General features: G+C 37.9%; 1 protein-coding gene across 2 annotated transcripts in view; it reads right to left on the bottom strand.

Annotated features, from left to right (window-relative positions):
• Nucleotides 1-19167, bottom strand: part of LOC107083837 (leucine zipper putative tumor suppressor 1-like) — a 20874-nt gene extending 1707 nt beyond the window's left edge. The window contains exons 1-7 of one of the 2 annotated variants that reach the window (XM_015373335.1): nt 18952-19167; nt 6371-6705; nt 6153-6281; nt 1346-1487; nt 874-1265; nt 617-790; nt 322-453 (exon numbers count right to left, since the gene is read on the bottom strand). In XM_015373335.1, the coding sequence (XP_015228821.1) occupies nt 322-453; nt 617-790; nt 874-1265; nt 1346-1487; nt 6153-6281; nt 6371-6601 (1200 nt within the window). In that variant the 5' untranslated portion in view covers nt 6602-6705; nt 18952-19167. Of the gene's footprint in view, nt 1-321; nt 454-616; nt 791-873; nt 1266-1345; nt 1488-6152; nt 6282-6370; nt 6706-10724; nt 11091-18951 lie in introns of those variants that run through there. The other variant, XM_015373334.1, reaches the window with a different exon arrangement.
• Between the last annotated feature and the right edge of the window lie 222 nt (nt 19168-19389).

The raw sequence follows: 19389 nt of genomic DNA, 5'->3' as shown, positions 1-19389 counted from the left end.
ATATATATATATATATATATATATATATTTCCACACAAATACATGTTGAAGGACCTAAGAGACATTGCACCACTAGACCGTAGCAGACTTGCTAACTTGCCAACTGTAGTTTCAAAATAGCTTTCATAAAATATGAGTGATGGTTTGTGTCCATCTCCTGAATAATCCACCTCCGCCTAATTTCTTTTCTAGGCAGCAAAACTTTGATCCTCAAAATTAGTAATCCTCCCAATTCTTCTCTTCATTTTTTCTTTTTCAAACCTTTATATATCTGCGTTCTGGTATCCAGCTCAGGCCTGATATAGTTGATATGCTACTGACCTCCCACTGTATTTCCTCAAGTGTTGGCACAAGCTGAGTGCTCTCTTTCTCATATGACCTCAGTCTGAGTTCAGCGAGGTCCTTCTCTCGAGTCAGCTTTGAGACATCTTCTTGAAGCTTCCCATTCTCTATCTGCAGAAAAAACAAATTTTCATTTAACATTTTCCTGCAATATATACACCATTTAATGCTTTGGTTTCTATATGAATAAATGCAAAAGTATTAAATCAAAGCAAAAACAAGAATATAGATGAACTACTGTGAGAGATCTGCATGGATAGAGGTAGGAGTTGACCTGGAGGTAGCAAACTTGCTGCTGAAGAGCCTGATGGGTTTTTGCATTAACGTGGGAGACTTCCCGAAGCTGTGCCTTACATCGCTCCTTCAGTCCATCCATCTCCTCTGCACAGAACCTTTGTCTCTCCTCAAACAAAACGCATGTCTCAGCCTCCTTCTCCTCTAAACTCACCTGTTGTAAAGTTAAGAAACATGAAATTAACAGCATACAGATATTTTGATCATGGTGTGTGTTTTCCTCACTATGTTCAGTACCTGCAGCTCTTGAAGTTCGGTTTCCCTCTCCAGAAGTCTCTGTTCTAGATGCTCAATCTGAAACTCATCTGTGGTTATGGGGGAACGGATCCCCCCTGCCATTTCAGAAGGAATTCTTAGTTCGTCCGCAGACAGAGGGGAACCAGCACCCTCATTAGCCTTAGAAGCCGACACACTGCTGTTTAAACAAGCCCTGTAAGTGCAGTCGAGGTTCGTGTTATTTCCGTTGACCCATAGAGGGAAACTGGGTTGTTGTCCTTTGCTGAGGCTGTTTATAAGAGCTGTGCTACCATCATTCTGGCTGACAAGGCCTGTTGAGGCTCTTAGACTGCCACTGGTGCTGTGTGTTGGAAGGCTAGACATTGAGTTACGCCCAGAGTCTGAGAGCGTTCCTGAAAGGCAGAAATTACATCTCAGTTATATGATGTCATTTAAATTTAGGGCATTTATTTACCAGTATGCAGACAAACACCTAAGGGGTCTTGTTTGTGTCCAACATTTGGAGTGCTTGCTTTCTTCGTGGGACCAATGATGTTGCCAAAATCCGTCGTTGAAGCTGTTGTGTTCACAGATTTGAAGGCTGTGGTGTGGATGAGCGATTTTTCAGTAGGAGGCTGGAAGAGTCAAAGGATTCCTCTTAGCTGACAGCACAGCATAAAATCAAAACATTTTATAGAAAGTTTAAGAAATTAAATTCAAATTCTTTGAAATGAGGAGTTTTTAAACTTATGAAATATTTTTCCCCCTCAAAAAGTAATTTTCCTGTGTCTAATCCAGTAAATAATGTTTTTTTTTCCTTATGCTTCTCTCCTTATGTTTTTTTTTTTCCTTTATGTCATCTCATATCAGAAATTGAACCAGTGAAGCATGGACTGCACGCTGCTCTACCACTGGCTGAGCAGCACAGCTGTAACTGCAAGTAAATGTCCATCCACTGACTAAAGAAAATAGAACAGTCGTTTTTTAAGTACCTATTGTCAGTGTGCCCCATCTGTGCCGTCATATGCTGTACCACAGCACCATACCTCCCCTCCTGCTCTTTCTGTACTCCTATCTTCACCTCCGCAGTCTACATTTCCCCTCCATGTTCTGTCTGAGGGAAGATGAATAGCCTCTCACCATGATATTAATAATATGAGCCATTGCTGAAGTGTAAGAGGCAAGGCTTGTGAGCTCAGCATTCCTTCTCACTGACTTCATGGCTGGGATCCCTTTTTTGGGTTTTTCCTTCAAACTGTCAAATTCTCCCCGGCTCTCGATCTCTCTTTCTCTCTTCTCCCCTTTGTCTGTACTGTCCGTCCCCAGAGGAATAAAGACCTACTAAAGAAAATGCTTTTTATCGTGTTCCTGGCACAGAAATTGCCTCTCTGAGAAGATCAAGGCATTCCTCAGTCATTAATCTAGAGTTGGGGGTAGGTGATTAAAACGTTATGAAGATCTGACATAATTTATGAGAAATGTCTGTAACTTATTAAACTACAAAGCCTACAGTTTATTTTTTTTTCATCTTCCACATCACTGCTTGATTTGTTAATTAGTTTCATTTCTAAGAATCCACCTTTTGAGTATTGAGTGAGATGATTTACACCATGTTTAATTTGCAGGCTAACTATGAGGGCTAATAATGGCGACATCTGGGGGAAACAGCATTAACTTGATGGACTGAAAGCAAAACACTGACTTGCTAGCAAGGCAATAACATTTTTAGATTTTTCATTCTATTTTATGCCCTTGTGAACATTTTTCTCTCTAATTCAGCTGGTTTAAATTAGATTGTAGTTTGGGTTAAGTTTTATGCTCAGTTTTCAAACAGGTCAAAGTTTTGTTTTTATTAAATTATATACATATTTTAACAAACATAACACAAAATTCCTAAAATGTTGTTTGGTTAAAGTCAACTTGAACTATATAATGTGAAAAAGACAGTTTGTGAGGCTTATAAAGGGAACTAATCATCTTAACACCAAATGTATATGTATGTCTTTAATTTCAGTAGGCTTTAATTACTTTTATAAATCCACAGTAATGGTTTAGTCAGTTATGGCTTTCCTGTTTTAATTACTGTTTTTATTCATTCTATTTTACAAAAATGTTTTCTCAATTTTGGTTCTATTTTTTTTGTTTTCTTAGTTTTAGTTAACTAATAACCATTGCTTAAAGAGATGTAGCCCTCAAATTAAACCTGTGAGCTTTTTGCTAACACAATGGAGAGAAACACAAGCCAGAAGCACATAATTAATAGACCCTTAGGTTTTAGCATATTTTATTCTCATTTAAACTTACAACTGAAAGAATATTTCTTATGTCCTGTTTGTAAAGACATTATTTAGACAAAACATCTTAGTATCTTGCATTTTCTTTAAAGTCAGGACTTTGCACACCCCTCCTTGGAATTTTATAGATTGCTTTTTAAACTGTACATGTTGCACAGATGTTGTTGGTAGGAATCCAAATGTATTTTACAGTATTTCCTTTAATATTGACCTACAGTATTCCTCCTAAAAGAAATGGTGTAACTAAGGTAGTTTGTAGGGCGGTTTGGTTCAGATCACATATTTTCTTAAACATAATCAAGATTAGGTCTTGTAATGGCCAGCCCTAAACTACGATTCTGATGAAACCACTTGTCCAAACTTTGACTACCTGTCTGCTCTTTTTAGATGTTGCTATTTATTTTGTGTAACTTTTTTCTTGCAGCAAATATGATATGTTTTTTGTTTGTTTTTTCTAATGGGTGATACTTACATTTTACACTAAAGCACATCAATCTCTTGGATACAGAGCCATTGTTCGCTAAATTGGCAAAATAATGAATGCATTCTTTTAAATCGTTGAAATATTACAACCAGCATTATTTCCCCTGGTGTATTAAATCCAAACCCGAGCAAGCATTCCTCTCAAATTACTTTTCTGAAAGAAAACGTTCACTGTTAATAATACAGTTAACTTGAGCGCAGCGATGGGTTGTCATCTGTGAATAAATGTTTCAATAAAATTTTCTCTCTAATGCTCAATGGTCAGCTGTGTTTTGTATTGAAATAAAAGAAAATAGTAAGAACAACACCTAATTCAGAGTGAAACCTCAGAGTGAGGGACACTGCATGCTGAGCTGCACAGAGTGCAGCAGTCAGTAACTGTCCAATATCCTACAGTAACTTCATCTGATGTTCAGATTGGCATGTCTTCCATGAACTGCATTGGATGCATAGTTATAAAGCTTGCAGCCTCTGCACATGTTCTACAAACGTAGGACCAAATCATGCTTTTGGTAATCTAATCGATGAGTCTAGGTTTGGCAGTAACCATATTAACTGTATATATTCGGAACAGCATATTATCCAACTAAAGTGATCTGCATTAATCCCTGGCCTTAATCTGACAGAAATACCTCAGCATGAATAGATTTAAAGATGTACTCAACAGGGAACAATTAAACAATTAAAAGTAATCACACCCTTTCAATGAATTCTGGGTGTTTAACTCAACCTTGTAGGTTTTCCCATCAAAACTGACAGCCATATAAAAAGAATGGTAGTCCAGGCTATTCATCCATCAGATGAGAAACGGAGCCTCGCTAACACACACTCAAATACACACAACTAAACAATGTGTTCTCACTTTACAGTAACCACCTTCCTGATGTAATATTGGGCCATATCTTCAAACAGACCCCGAATATATACATTTTTTTGTGTGCAGCACACTTTTTACCCTAGGCACTAAGTAACTGACTGACCACATGGTCAGATATAGAAGAGGATCCCTGAAGCAGAAAACAACTCCTAATTTGTCCAATTTTGAGATGACTGACAACCCTAAAGAAGACAGTCCAAAGTGGAGACTGGATCTTAGCCCCAAAGGACACAGAAAGTAGTTCAAGAGTGGAAAATCTACAGATCATTCAGGAACAACATGCAATTCAACATATCTGGATTGATGAGATCAAGTCAAGGTTCCAGCTTCTTTTTATTTATTTATTTATATATTTTTATCTAAGTCAATCGCAGGAAAACCTGGAGATGACAAACCTAGAGGGGAAGCCTGTATTCACTGACACCTAGAGAGAATGGGAACTGGTTGATTTTGCAGGTGTACCTCTATCATTTAAAGAAGGAGGCCATAGAAAGTATTGGGGGTGCAGGCAGTTATTTTTACAGGCAAATATTTCTTTACAGAAGTTTTTAGAATTTATTTTTATTTTTTTTATTTAGAGATTTTAAAGTAACGTTTAGCTTCCTTTAGGGATGTGTGGATCAAGTGGGTGGGACTCCTGCCACTGATGTACAAACCAGGCCTGCTTTCCGATATCCCTGTTACATCAAGGTTCACCTTCCTAGCAAACCAGGGAAGTATGAAATAATGACTTGGGAGGTAAATGGTAAATGGTAAATGGCATGTACTTATATAGCGCCTTTATTCAAGTTAGGAGACTTGACCAAAGCGCTTTACACTACATTCATTCACCCATTCACACACACACTCACTCAGGTATGTGAAGAAGGGATCAGCTATGTCTAGACTATGCAGGTTTACATGGGGAACCTTGTTACTGGAAGGGCCAAAAAATCCTTCCCAAAAAATAATTTCAGAAAGCATTGTCTATTCCTAGCTATAATTTAGATTGCTTAAGCTTAAATTTGTGGTGTGTTTAAAGATTTTTTGCTGAAATTTGAGAGCATTTAAAGCAAGTAAATTTGACAGGAAGCACTATTGTAGGAAGTGGGAAATAAAAACGACAGGAGGGTTAAGACTGAGATGATAATGTTCAGATAGTGACCTATACACACACTCACACAGAGACACACGTATACTTATGAAACCTCTTTTCCCTCCCACTCCCCGTCCCCTGGGTGTGGTGAGTGGCTTTCGCCTCAAGCTTGGATTAATATACCTGAGAGCTTGAGAGTCCTTTGCAGTCTATCTGTTGTTCTTAGGAGTGAACCTCTCTGGACTGACATCTCAGATGTTTCTCTAGGTATCTGTTACATCCACATTCCCAGTGTAGGGTTCATCTAATGTCATTGGCCTTAGTGTTGCCTCCACCTATAGGTTCTCTCCGCTAGCCAGATGTACTTGTGGTCCTTTAATATAAATTTATTTAGCTGGCAGATAATATTATTGCAAATAGCATTTGAAGAAATAGTTTTCTCAAAATTTCAATGGTCAGCTGTTTATTGTATTATAAACAAGGAAAATAGGAAGTACAGCATCTAATCCAGGGTGAAAGCACAGAGTGGGGGGCACTACATGCTGAACATGAAGGATGGTTATAAACTCACCTTTTCTAAAATCTTTCCAGGCATGAACAGCAGTTTGGTTTGCTGTCGTCCGTCTGATTCCTTGTTTCTACTCACAGCCTTCTCAAACGATCTTTCCCTGTGGTACGCTGACCTCTGCTTATGGTTCACCTTGAGTTGTACAAAAACATTTTACTCCAAAACTGTTGTATGCGTACCAAACAGTAAATTTAGATTCTTACTCACTCATTTAATTGTACCTTAATGTAAAAGAAGTCCTCACTTCTTCCTGACCTGGAGTGGGAGAGTCCTCTAGGGAGATGAGTGGCTGATGAGGAGCTTTGAGCAAAGCCACACTTCAGTAAACCATCCAGATTGCACCCTCCACTCTTCCTTTGGGAGCTTGTTCCTTCCTTTAGCGGATAGTCAGAAGCCTTGACATGCTTGCTGTTGAGGCTGTTTCCAGCAACAAGGCTGCTGACGCTACCCATGGTCCTGCAAACACAGGTGGGAACTGGTCCTGATGGAAAACTCACAAAATATTGAAGGAGGGACCCGTCTCATGACACTGGGAAACTTCTGACGTTAGCCTCATCTGTGAGACAAAAAAACAAAACATGTTTATGGTATATTATTATTTTAAACTGGTTCATAGTTTTAAGTAATTTCTTTGGAGCTTTTCTTTGGACTTTGGCTGATTTTCTTCACAGATTTTCTGTGCAGATATTGTACCTAAATAACACATCTGTAGTACAGTATGGCTTTTAAAAGTGATGCATTTTAGGGAAAGCTTATAAATAACCCTTTTATAAGTTACCTGAAAGTAACTTAAAATTCATTATAATCTAAAAGTGGACCTGACAACTCTTTTAGATAATAAAAGAGATTTAAAGGGTGTTCGAAGTTTAAATGGAATTACTCATATTGCTGCTTCAGGTGCTGTACCTTGTATTTATATGTTGCCATCTTTATCTTTTTAAATGTTTTAATAGGTCGATAATTAGGCCATGAATAAAGGTCTGAATCTAAATTATCCACCCTTTTATTTTATTTATATATCAGTTATCTTCTGCAGAGTCTATTGTTCTGCAGACTTAAAGAGGACATTCTTTTTTGTGTGACTGGAGTTCATAAAAATGATTTTTTTATGTCCAGTTGAAGTTATCAGTTATGTCTGCCATTACCAGACACTAAATTGGTAAATCTATTCAATTTAGGTGTAATTTGAATTCTGATTGTTTTAATCAACAGGGATGCATTTGTGGTCAAAAGATAAACTTAACAGTTTTATATTAAATGATTTTAAATGGTAAATGGCCTGTACTTTTTTTCAAGTCAGGAGACTGGACCAAAGCCCTTTACGCTACAGTCACTCACGCACACACTCATGTACTGATGGTGGCAAGCTACATTGTAGCCACAGCTGCCCTGGGGCTCACTCACAGAAGCGAGTCTGCTGTCATCGCCACAGGTCCCTTTGACCACCATCAGTAGGCAATGCGGATGAAGTGTCCCGCCCAAGGACACAACAATGTTGAAAGCCTGCATCTGACCCCACTGTCGCCCCATTTTAAGGATTGTATCATTTCACAAGGAAGAATGAATTTACAATTTCAATCTATAATAAATAACACCAACTGAGAGGCTTAGTTTAAATTCATACACTAACTGTTCTTATGGACCAACATTTAATAAAAGAGTTTACACGCCCAAATATATATGCAACTCAAGTCATATTTGGTAAAATGTTATTTATTAAGTTTCAGTTAAATCAGATTTTTCTGTATCGAGGATTATTCTCAGTAAAGATAACTTTACACCATGATTTAGAGCAAGGGGCTCCAGCTCTAGTCCTCAATGGTTGGTCTCAGTATCAGGCCTCTACAGAGCTCAATGACATGCTGAGGAGGTAATTCAGCCATTCAATAGGGGTGTGTCAGAGGGAGGATGCAATTCAAACTTGCTTAAAAGTGTCTCTTAACTGTAGTTGAAAACCATCGACTTTAGAAGGTGATGATGAATTTAAAAAAAGATCCAAAATGAACACCAAATCAACAGCTAATGAATGCAATTGCCCATAAGGTCAATCCAAACCTTAAAAAAAAAAAAAAAATCTAAATGATAACGATTGAGCTCCTTGGTCATTATAACAAAAACATGTCTGTTTAGTGAAGGGCCTAATCCCAACACTCTGTTGGCGCAGTTCAAGGCAGAGGGTCACCACATTAAAGGCTGTCCCAAACCATGTAGTGGGTAGGGCGTTAAATAGCCCTTAAATAGCATTTGGATTTTGACAGTGGGTGAAACGACTAACTAATGGTGGAGGAAACACATGCATTCAAACGTAAGTTCTGCTAGTTTGTTGCATCTTCCTCACACTGACAGAAAATCACAAGTCAGGAAAAGAAACACAGACGCCATTAATTCCAAAAGGGAAGGTTCTCTTTGAAATATTTGACTGTATATGTTTATTTCTAAGAAACGGGCAAATGATGTCATATCAACCTGCGCCACAGAGCTACAGCCATGCACATGATGCATCAGTAGATGTAGCAACTTTTTCCTTTCCGTTGGAGGGAAAAGGCGCCCTCTACAGCTGTAAGTGTGACTTCGTTACGAGGTAGTGCTTAGGAGCAGTTGATATTGTGCCAAGGTGTCAAATATAAAGCAGTATGGTGTCACAATAAAGCTTCTAAAAAGGCCTGACCTTAACACACTGAAAGTATAGAGTATCGTTTAAAGAAAAACACATGACAGGAAGCAAAATAGTTCAAGTTATGGATTTTGTAAATTCAGGCCACCATGGAAAACAACAACAACAAAAAACATCTCTATTTCAAAAGCCCCAAAAGATCCAAAATGACAACACAAAAACATCTTCCTATGAAAATGTTCAGATAGCAGATTTAAGAGCAGGTGAAAAATCAACTAGTACAAACAACCCCCCCACCCCCCAACAAAAACAAGGGAGGTAACACATTGTTAAAGAGAATGACTGTATAATGCACCAGATCTGTCAACAGGTGATGTTCTTCATGAATGATCCAAGCACTATTTCTCTCTTCAGGTTTTTTAGTTTCATAACATTTGCAGCTCAATCTAGCCCTTTAATGAGGAAGCAGATGTGCTCACATTTGCAAAACAAACTGGCTGAAAATAGTCTACACTGGCACTGTGCCTGGGTTTCTGTATCTAGATTTGAGCTGCTGCAGTAGAATTTGACAAATAACATTTTGGAAAACCTTCCTTAAAACAAGCACACAACCAAGCAAATCACTACTGACTTAAATCTTGCTCTGAATGAACTCTATTGGTTGGGCCCTTTTTGTATGAATCACTAAACCTGTGCAGTAGCTTTAAGAGGCTCTCAATTTACTTGGATTATGTGCACCTTCACTCCTTTTCCAAACTATTATTAGACAAAATTCCAAATTTCCTTCTGTCTGAAAAGGGGACTTTGACACACTTAGCACAAGTCCAATCCCTTTTTCTCATTAGCCTAGATAACATTCTTCAGACATTATCTTTATACTGCTCTTTTTCTTTCACACAAGTGTTTGTCAATAAGCACAGACACAGCACTTTGTGTTTAGCCAGCTTTTTTAGCAATGACCTTTTGAGACTTACCCTGCTTTTGGTCTATCTGTGGACTACTGTCAAGTCAGCAGTCTTCCCCATGTTCATGTAGGCCATGCAGTTAGTTAACAGTCCTTTTTTATCAGTCGCATGTACTAAAATTTCCATTAAAGCAAAATTGGATGTGAATAAGCTCCAAGGAATAAAATCAATACAAAAATAACCAAACGCCCAAATATATCACTGTCTGGGAAAAACTATATGTTAAAAATTTTGAAATAGAGATACTGAATAAAGATTTTTTTTTTACTTAATTTACATCTAAGCTTTTGTTGGGGGAAATGGAACATCTATCTACCAAATTGCTATCATTACTATTCATGCTGGCTCACTGTCTCCACCTACTTTGAAAAGCAAACACATCACAGATGTTACTATCAGGGTTTCTAACCCACAGGGGAAAAGTCAGCTCTGTGGTTGAATTCTCGTGGCAAAGGGCATCACACTGGATGATCTCTGATCCTTAAACCACCTGGTCCTCAAGCTTTAAGTAATTTATAATAGTCCCAACAACAAAGCATGGAACATATTTTTCTACACTTTGACACATAGATTACCAACTTTCACTGTCCACTTTTACGGAGTATTGTTAGAGATGGGAACTCTGGTGAAGCAAAGGAGAGAGGATGAAGATGTTTATCACTCCAAACATAAGAGAGGAAAAAGATTGAAAGACAAACCCAATGTGAAACGATGAGGAGAATCAAAGCACCAATAGTGAGACTGTATATAAAAAATGGCAGGACTTTCTAGAAGAATAGAGAAAGAGTATGTTCAGTCACTGTGGATGTCATTCAAAATTGAGACCTGAACAAACCATCAGTTTTCTTTGTCACCCTGGTGAGCAGTCTCTGACATGGCTGTGTTTTACTGAGCTGTCTGTCTGCTACTTAATCTACAGACCCCACTATCACTCTCAGATATCAGCATCCACCTCTGACAATGGAGCAGTGTAATGAAACAATAGATTTTACTTACTGCCAGGCCAAACTAAGCACCCATCTCTTGCCGAGCCCCCATAGAGTCATCCATCCAGTCCTGAAGGAGGCAAACAGCCAGGCGCGTGTGTGTATGCATGAAAGGACAAGGAGCAAATACAAACACTCTCACCCTGGCCAGGAGGGTCTGCTAACCGTCCTGTTAAAAGGGGGTGGGTCTTCCTGCTTGTCTAGTAAGCTTGTGCCAAGTTTTGCATCATAACTGATATGGAAATTCAGTTGTGTATCTGTGTGCACCAAAAGTGAGTGTGTGTGAGAGGGACCTCCCACTCCTCCCAGGGGAGCTGGTGTATAACATGTGCTCCCATAGAACTGGCGTGTGCCGCTCAAGTGATTAAGTCCCAGCTTTCACAAAAGATCTTTTACACCTTCGGTGCGACCCCCTTTTCTCTCTGCATACCCCTCCTCTTTTTGTGCATGGACTAACTGTGTAATAACCATTCATCCTTCCCTCTCTCCCTCCTCCTGTTAGTCCCTCCTTCTACCCATCCATCCCACTGGCCGCCCTGCACCCACTCTCAACAAACAGTTCATCTGCAAGAGGAAAAAAGGCGCTTGCCCTCTATCTTTTAGCTCTTTGTCTGATGAAGTGTGCCCTCTTTGTGCAAACTCTTCTGTGGTATTTGATGCATCCCCCCCAACTGCCCAGAATCGTATTTGCGTGTTAAATAAATGACTGCTCCTGAAAATTAGAGGGCCACCATTCTGAATTTATGACCACAAGCTGTTAGAACTCCTGGTTTTGAGATAATTTTCATGTTCACACATGTTCAACACAGTTTCACAGAAGCAGTAGAGTGTTAATAATGTATTCTGACAAATTGCACAATGACTGCAATAAAAAGCAGAAAACAAAACCACTGGACCTCAACAAAAAAATGAAACCTCCACCTTTCACCCTTTTGTGTTACAATTAGGATCATTTATCAGACATTTTTTTGTATTTAGACTATATATTACAATGCTCTTTTAAACTCCCTATAGATAACTGCACAAACCTTTACATCATTTTACATCAGACAATCTGAAACCTTAAATTGTTTGCAGAATCTTTTGACCCACTTATCCAGCACTTTCTAGCATCTCTGCCGATCTGCTTTAATCTCAGCTGTAGTCTTCATTCCCCCTTTCAGATGACTGCACTCCTTGGATCAGTTTTATTCAGACTCTGAAGCCTCTTAGCCGGAACAATTACACTATCACCCTCTTGCTTTTCTAAAGTAACCAATTTCACATCTATTTGATGCGATATTTTTATGCTGTTCAAGCAATTAAAATTTTAGCAGGTGATCTCGATAGTCTGACCTATCAGATTTTTTGGGAATTGTTTGATTTAAGACCCTGCTTAGCTGGGAAAAGTGTGTCTGTGTGTATGTGCATGCATATATCTAATCTCATATCTGACTGGCTCCAGGTTTGCCTTTGTCTGGACAAAAGAGGGTTGTGCACAATGAATATGTGTGTGCAAGTGTGTGTTTGTGAGCAGAGGAGGGGTTATGTGTATTAAAGTGTGTGTGCCGGGTAGCATGGGAGGGGCAGTCGACCTTGCTATTTGAGCCCCAGCTGATCTGGCTGACACAAAACGCTGTCCCCCCAGTGTAAGACTTGCTGACAATAGACCATCTACTAGGCGACCAAAAATACACTCACTTTCATGCAGCATTGCCAATTGATTAGCACAGAGCGATAGGCTACAGTGTGTAAGAAAGTTCCTGGATTTATACCTGTCTAACAATGACCATAAAATTCTGCTTTCACTGTACTTCTGTACACTGCTGCTACGCCAGATGGCATCGCTTTAATTCACATTGTCTATATGGTAATTTCCAACAGATGCATGTGTAATCTATTATCTAGTTCAATGTCTGTTTTTTTAGGTCAATCTCAGTTTATGGTTTTTTTGTGTATGTCTGCAGTCTTAAGCATGTCTAGAACCTTATACAGCATTTGATTTTAATTAAAGTCAAAGCCTGAAGGTTTTTATTCTTCTCGTTAAACATGATTCTATTCATTTTGTTTTTTTTATTGAGCTGTTCATTTTGAAAACCTCAAGCAAATTCAGATAAAATTGGCTTACACAGACTAAATCATGGCAAGTATGGGATCAGGATCCAAATCAAAGCATTTTCAAATAGTTGCAGGCCTCCTGACTAAATTAATCTCCTCATACCCGTAGTTGGTATACTGTCCAGGACTTTCTGTTTACAACAAATGTACAGTACTTATTTGGTAAAAAACCCCCCCAAAAAAACGAACAAAAACACAGCCTTGAAATGCATGACTTGAACTGTAGAATCGGCCATGCTTATTATTTTAATGATCTGGTAAAACTGGGTTGAGAAGACCTTTTTTCCTTACCAGATCACTTGCCTTTACTCTTACATTAACGTTAATAAATTATATTATTTAATACTGCCTTGACTCAATGATTTCAGCTACAACCGCTTTAACTATTTAAGTCAGGGTTTCTTAAAGGATTAGAAATGTGTTTACGGTGATATTTGACCATTGCTTACGAGGCCAGAAATCAATATTAGAGAAGAGAAGCCTTACATGCAGTCTTTGCTCTAGGTCATCCCAAAGGCCTTCTACGGGTTAAAGTCAGGGCTCTCTGCTGACTATGTTCCCCACGCCAAATTTCTCTTATATATTGCTCTTTTTCCAGAGGCTCTTTTAAGGCTCCATCTCAGTTATCTTGTTGTGTGAACTGTTCCATCCTTGTTTTTTCTAGCAAGGTACCGTTTTTTTTTGTAGCTGCTCCAGATCAGGGCCGAACAAGGAAACAATGTGACGTGAACAGCAGCTGTTCACTAATTGGCAATGGGAGTGATAACCCATTTGTTTGCAGCAGCTTTAAGGCGAAAAAAAAAATCCATATTGAGGTGTATGACGATAAAGGATTTTATAAGACAGCATTATGGGGAAAAAAAAGTAAAAACAAAAACTCAAGAGTGACTACAAAAATAAGCACAATAGATGGAGTGGGTTAAATTAAAAGACAAGTGCGACGATTCTTAACATCTGTATGGTTTCTTAAAGTGGCATGGCTGTGGGCTGAAAGAAGAAGAAAAGAACATTCTAGCCTAAATCAGCTGTTCAGACGCACATATACTTCTCCAGAAAAACACAAAACCAAACTGCAATGCCCATACAAAGCAAGTGTCTCTGCAGGTAGCTTCATTCAAGCAATAATTCAGTGAGTCAGATGAAACACAATAAAGCAGAGTGAGGGGGACCAGAGCAAAACAAACTGGATCAGAAAAGGAGCATATGTCTCTTCTGATGTGCTAAATTATCATCAGGTCCTTTCCCTGAAGCAGCAAGGCCAAGCCCAACACCTTAAAAACTGTTTAAAACCCCGCGTCATCTCTCCACCAAAGCTTCCACCATCCGAGATGAAATAAAAGAAATATTGTTTTCCTGGAAACCAACAAATCTAAAGTAATCCATTGGATTACAAGGTAGGCTGATTTGGCACTCCAGAAAACAGATCTACACTGCTCTAATGCCAAGGGGAGTCATCTATAAACCATTGCCTTCAACACATTAGGTTGCATGTGATGCAGCTGGATGCAGCTACTTGAACATGGAACCATATTCCTTCAATCTCTAAGCACAGTTACTCTTGTTTCTGTGTGCTCACTTTATTGGATTATTCACCGCTGACAAAATCAAATTGTACATATTGGATTAATCCTTTCATGATACAACAGAAAGAGACTTATTCTTTTACCACTGTTGTCTGAGTGCTCAAATTATTTTACATATGCTAATGGGGTTTATTAGGATGCCTGAGTTCAAGTTTTGGATGCGTAAGGAAATAATCTTGCTTTATAAAGTGTGGGTTTGAAAACAAGGTTTTCTTGAACAAACTCCTGCTGTAAAACAATAGAAATCTCGTTTTGTCAAGAAAATTAAGATGGACACTTTCATCACATTATGAAATGTGATTTGTTATTTTACTGCAGTTTAATATGACTACATTTTCAAGCAAATGCCATATGTTTTAAGTTTTCCTGTAATCATCTATTAACAACTCTAGCAGTGCTTGTTACCTTATATGGAACAAAAGTTACTTTGAAAGACCTTCAATCTAGTTTCAGCTATTTTGAAGGAAGGAAACTTTTTTACAATAATACATTCACTAAAAATTCAAGACACAAACTGTATAATTTATTTAATTTCAAATGTGTTGCTATCTTTAGCTTCCTGAAAGGATAGAATAGAAAAATATATATGAAAATATTTTTGAATATAACTTTGAAAATATACTAGTTATTTAAAAACAAATTTGGTTGTGTGACTGAAGAATAGCTCTAATTTTAAAGGGAAGCTGTTCAATGACATAAAAGCAAAATGTTGCACATATTCCTCCAAAAGCTATGTCACATTATTAGATGACTATAATGATCTGTTGCTCATAAAAACTAACTAATGATTTACAGGTAACGGTAAATCCCGCCCCCAGCTATGACAGTACAAATTTCATCATAACATCTAGGAGAGGAAAACAGCTCATGCTTGACAACAGAAAGTATATAACACTGGAGACTAAAAGGGCTGCTAGGCTGAATTATTGAGAGGTAATACTCTCTTTTTCTCTATCACCCTCAACAGCTTGTCAAGGTCCGACTCTCTCTCTCGTATACGCACACACAGCCACAACCAAAACCATGACTGATATGTGTGGATGAGTAATATGGCCTCCAGCAGAAAATCAACTAAGGATGATGTGTGGGTTAGGGACAGTCATTTATCTTTCACTTTCACTGATAACATGTCTATCTGGTGACAAACTTCATCCACACTCTCATACTTAGACACATACACACACAATGGCATCCAATATCAGCTAATTGGGTAATCCTTTTAGTGCATTGTAAAGGAGATTGAGCATGAATGGAGCTTCAGTGGTGAAGTGCAGAATACCAGACACTCATTACAGCCCCAGAGTGAAGGAGATGAAGTACCAGGCACAGAATGAGGGGCACGAGCAGAAAGAGTAAGAGACAGAGATGGAGAGACAGGGAGTCCGAGAGATATTTGTATTCTGTGCTGCTAAACTTGTATTATATATTGATAACTGCTGCCAAGCATACAGTTGATGTTTCCTCTGTTCAGAGTGCACAGAAAGACTCATTCCTAAGCCAGTGAGTAAACATTTATAACTCATTATTTTGATCTCAGCGTGTTCTGCTGCAGGCGCATGGCTGAATCTTTGATAAGGGGCCAGCTTTCAGTGAAGGACCCCCCTGTTGAAATTAGATTGCATTCAAACACCGTTATGTGCATCCAGATGAGACATTAGGTCGTCTAAACGATCGACCTCCTTGGGTGTTAATAGATAAGGAGGTTCTGTGAATCACTGGCCGGATTTGTGTGGCTGGCAAAGTAGCGTTTCTGAAGTACATGCATTTGCATAACCCTGTCAGTTAGGGTAAAGCTGAAAATGTATTTTTAATGGAGTCTAAATGAGAGCATTTAGTCCTATAAGAATGGGAAGGAAGGCAGAGAAGTTTCGGAAGTCCTGAAGTAACGAAATCACAAAGTTTATCTTTAGCTTGTTGAGGGTAATTCGCAGTTATACAATGGAATAAATGTCCTAAATTTTAATGGAGAGATGTAAGCCTTTCTGGTTTGATTCAGCAATCCAAGGTCAGTGCTGTTGTCATAAAATATTTACTTATTCCATCAGAGAGAAGTTGTTGAGGGTGCAGTGTACCAAGCAACATTATTTTTAGGTGCTCCAAAGTATTGTTCATGCATTAACCATGAATATATACTTTCCCCATTTTTTCCATTAAAAAACTAGTTATGTGTGCAAGCTATAAAATCAACATTTTATTAATTTTATTGTATTTTCTATTAGCACTATTGAACAATTGACACTTATAGGTTTACAAAAAAATAACTTTGAAGGATTTTAAATGTTAGCAAATAAATACATTGCAAATTTAATCAAGATTATGTTTGTATATATAGTGTTCATCAATAGCAGCATTAGCTGCTGTATTTTAGTAACATCAGATTTCAATTTAACTAAGATGATACTTATTTAACATTATTCTCATTCCTTGGTTATCATTTCTACTATGGAGCAAAAAGGCTGACAGACTCAGACAACTTTTATTTTCATTCTGTATACACTTTGTGTATACAAAATGAAATTTCATTTTGTACAGCTTTACAGACAATAAATGAACATTTCAATTTCATAAAGTGCAGCAGTGATCAAATGTAAACAGTGTGGAAGAAAAAACATGGTGCAAAAAACGCATTGATATGGAAGATCAGAGCATTAATATATATAGTGCAGTGTTTTGGTTTAGTGTTAACAATGTGATGCAGAGTCTGTGACATGATTAGACTTTTTCAACATAATAACAAGCTTCACTAACTTATTTTCATTGAAGGAAAAATCTTTGTTTTTTTAGGGAAATGGTTTACAAGCCATATTATATGGCCTATTACTATTTAAGTAATGCTTAAAGTTTCAAGTCTTTTAGCTTTGATAATGATACTAATTCCAAACATACTAGATAAGCTAATCATACTAGATAAAATAAGCTTCTTTCTCACACTGAGGAAGTTGTTATAAGTAGGACAAACTAGAGGAGCAAATCAAGTTAATAATCTAAATTATCCTGAGCAAGTGCAAGTTTGAGTTTAGTTGGAATTTACTTGATTTATTAAAATCAAACTGTCTAATCTATTGCTATTAAACACTCATAGCTTCTACTCCAAAATAATGAGCTAAATAGACTCACATTAAGTATTTTTTAAATTTTAAAAACAACTTTTATTTGGGTTAAATATCAAACCCTTTATCATGAATGTTTTGATGCACTTAGTTATACTTTAATTTGAAAATTAACTTTTGCTTTCTATATGTATCAGAATTCCGTTTCATATTTTTTATCCAGATATGAGTAAATACAGTTAAAAAAAAAATCCCTTTCATTATCTCATCAGCAAAATATACCTCCTTACAGTAGTGTCACAGAGAGAGGATATTCACACATTGGTGGAAAAGAAGAAAAGATGACTTTCCTGGCACTAGGACCCTCTGACCTGCAAGCTGAATACTCTGATAAGGTTGTCATTCTTGAGCATAACCATCCTCCTATCCTCCTTAGCTTCTTAGCCTGTGGCTGTGCGTGTATGTGTGTCTGAGGGTGGTGTAATGTGGGAGTACAATGAGCTCATATTCAACGGTCTGTATCATTCTGAAACCAGCTGGAAATATGTACTGCAGAAGATACCTGTGCTCAGCTATAAAATAACCCCCCCCCCCATGACCTCTGTGATTCCAATTGTTAATTCAACTAAAACTCCACATGTTATTTATGCATTTTAGGCTCTCCATTATTACAGAAGCAACTGCTGTTTAAGATATAAGTATGCAAACCATAGCAGAAACATTTCTACTATAAAAAGTTTAGCCTCATAAATATCAGTGGATGCTGTGCTTCCCTGACGGAGCCTTCATTCATTAGAAGAAGATGCTAGGTTTGATATCTGGGACAGTTATTTCCAGCACTGTCTTCTTTAGAAGGTCAGCAGCTTACACTAATTGTCATGTTGTACATTAATGGAGCAAAGACCTAAACTCATAGAGGAATAGACTACTCTGAAAAAGGAAACTTGCCATACATTCCTAAAGTCCACAGCTAAAGAACTAATATTCATTAAGATAACGAAAGCAGCACCTCTGCCCTTGTGATCTACTTACCGGTACTCCCACTATAATGATATTACACAGCAAACTGTGGAAAGACAAGACTGAACAAGTGGGCTTTACTTACCAGGTTACTTTGTCACCAGCACAATGTGGAGCAATTCCTAAATCCTACATGCCTGAACGTATTCCTAGCTGTACACAGGTGCGACACTGCTGTAGTATTGCAACAGATCTCTTATTTTACTTGCGTTTTACAAGACCAAGAAGGAATATTTAAGATCTAGCAAATGCTTGGACAAATCAACTTCATGGTTAAAACTGTTTCTTTTTACTTGTAGGTAAATGAAAGATCGGTTAAGTTATATGAATGAATGCTCACATTTTTTATATAAAAACTAGGAAAGAGTTTGGAGTGCTCTAACGTTAGAGAACTTTGAGCAACTCTCAAGCTGTGTCCATAACTATTTATTCCATTTAAAATCCAGTCAATCAATCCTACCTTCCAGTCCCTGCAGAGCAGACTTACCTCCATTATGGTCTGTGTGCCCTCACAGTAGCAGTCATTGCCGCTGCCATTCTAGACAAACAGCCATTAGCTGAATACAGACTTGCAGAATTAATGTAGGATAAAAAAAAAAAGAAAAAAAAAAGAAAGAGATCTCTGCTTTTATTGCTGAGGTTCTTTCTAGCTAAACTCGTCACACTGTTTCAGCAGTCAGTATGGCACTATGAGACTGGCCTAGCTCCCATATACTGAACACTGTCACATTCCTCCATAAACACTGCTTCCCTTTCTCTCCTTTCTGTATCCTCGTTGCCTCCCCTCCTGAACTCCCTCCCACTTCAGTCTGAACATCCACCACCCTGCTCCGTCCTCCTTCCCATTGTTTCTTTTTATTTAGTCTTGGTCAGCTCATCTATACATTTCTCATTCACTTTGGATTCTTTCAGTGTTATTTTCATG

The sequence above is a fragment of the Cyprinodon variegatus genome, unplaced genomic scaffold, assembly GCF_000732505.1.
Source record: "Cyprinodon variegatus isolate N-32 unplaced genomic scaffold, C_variegatus-1.0 Scaffold85, whole genome shotgun sequence".
In the NCBI taxonomy this organism is placed as follows: domain Eukaryota; kingdom Metazoa; phylum Chordata; class Actinopteri; order Cyprinodontiformes; family Cyprinodontidae; genus Cyprinodon; species Cyprinodon variegatus.
The sequence above is the reverse complement of the archived record's forward strand: the minus strand, read 5'-3'. Positions and strand labels throughout refer to the sequence as shown.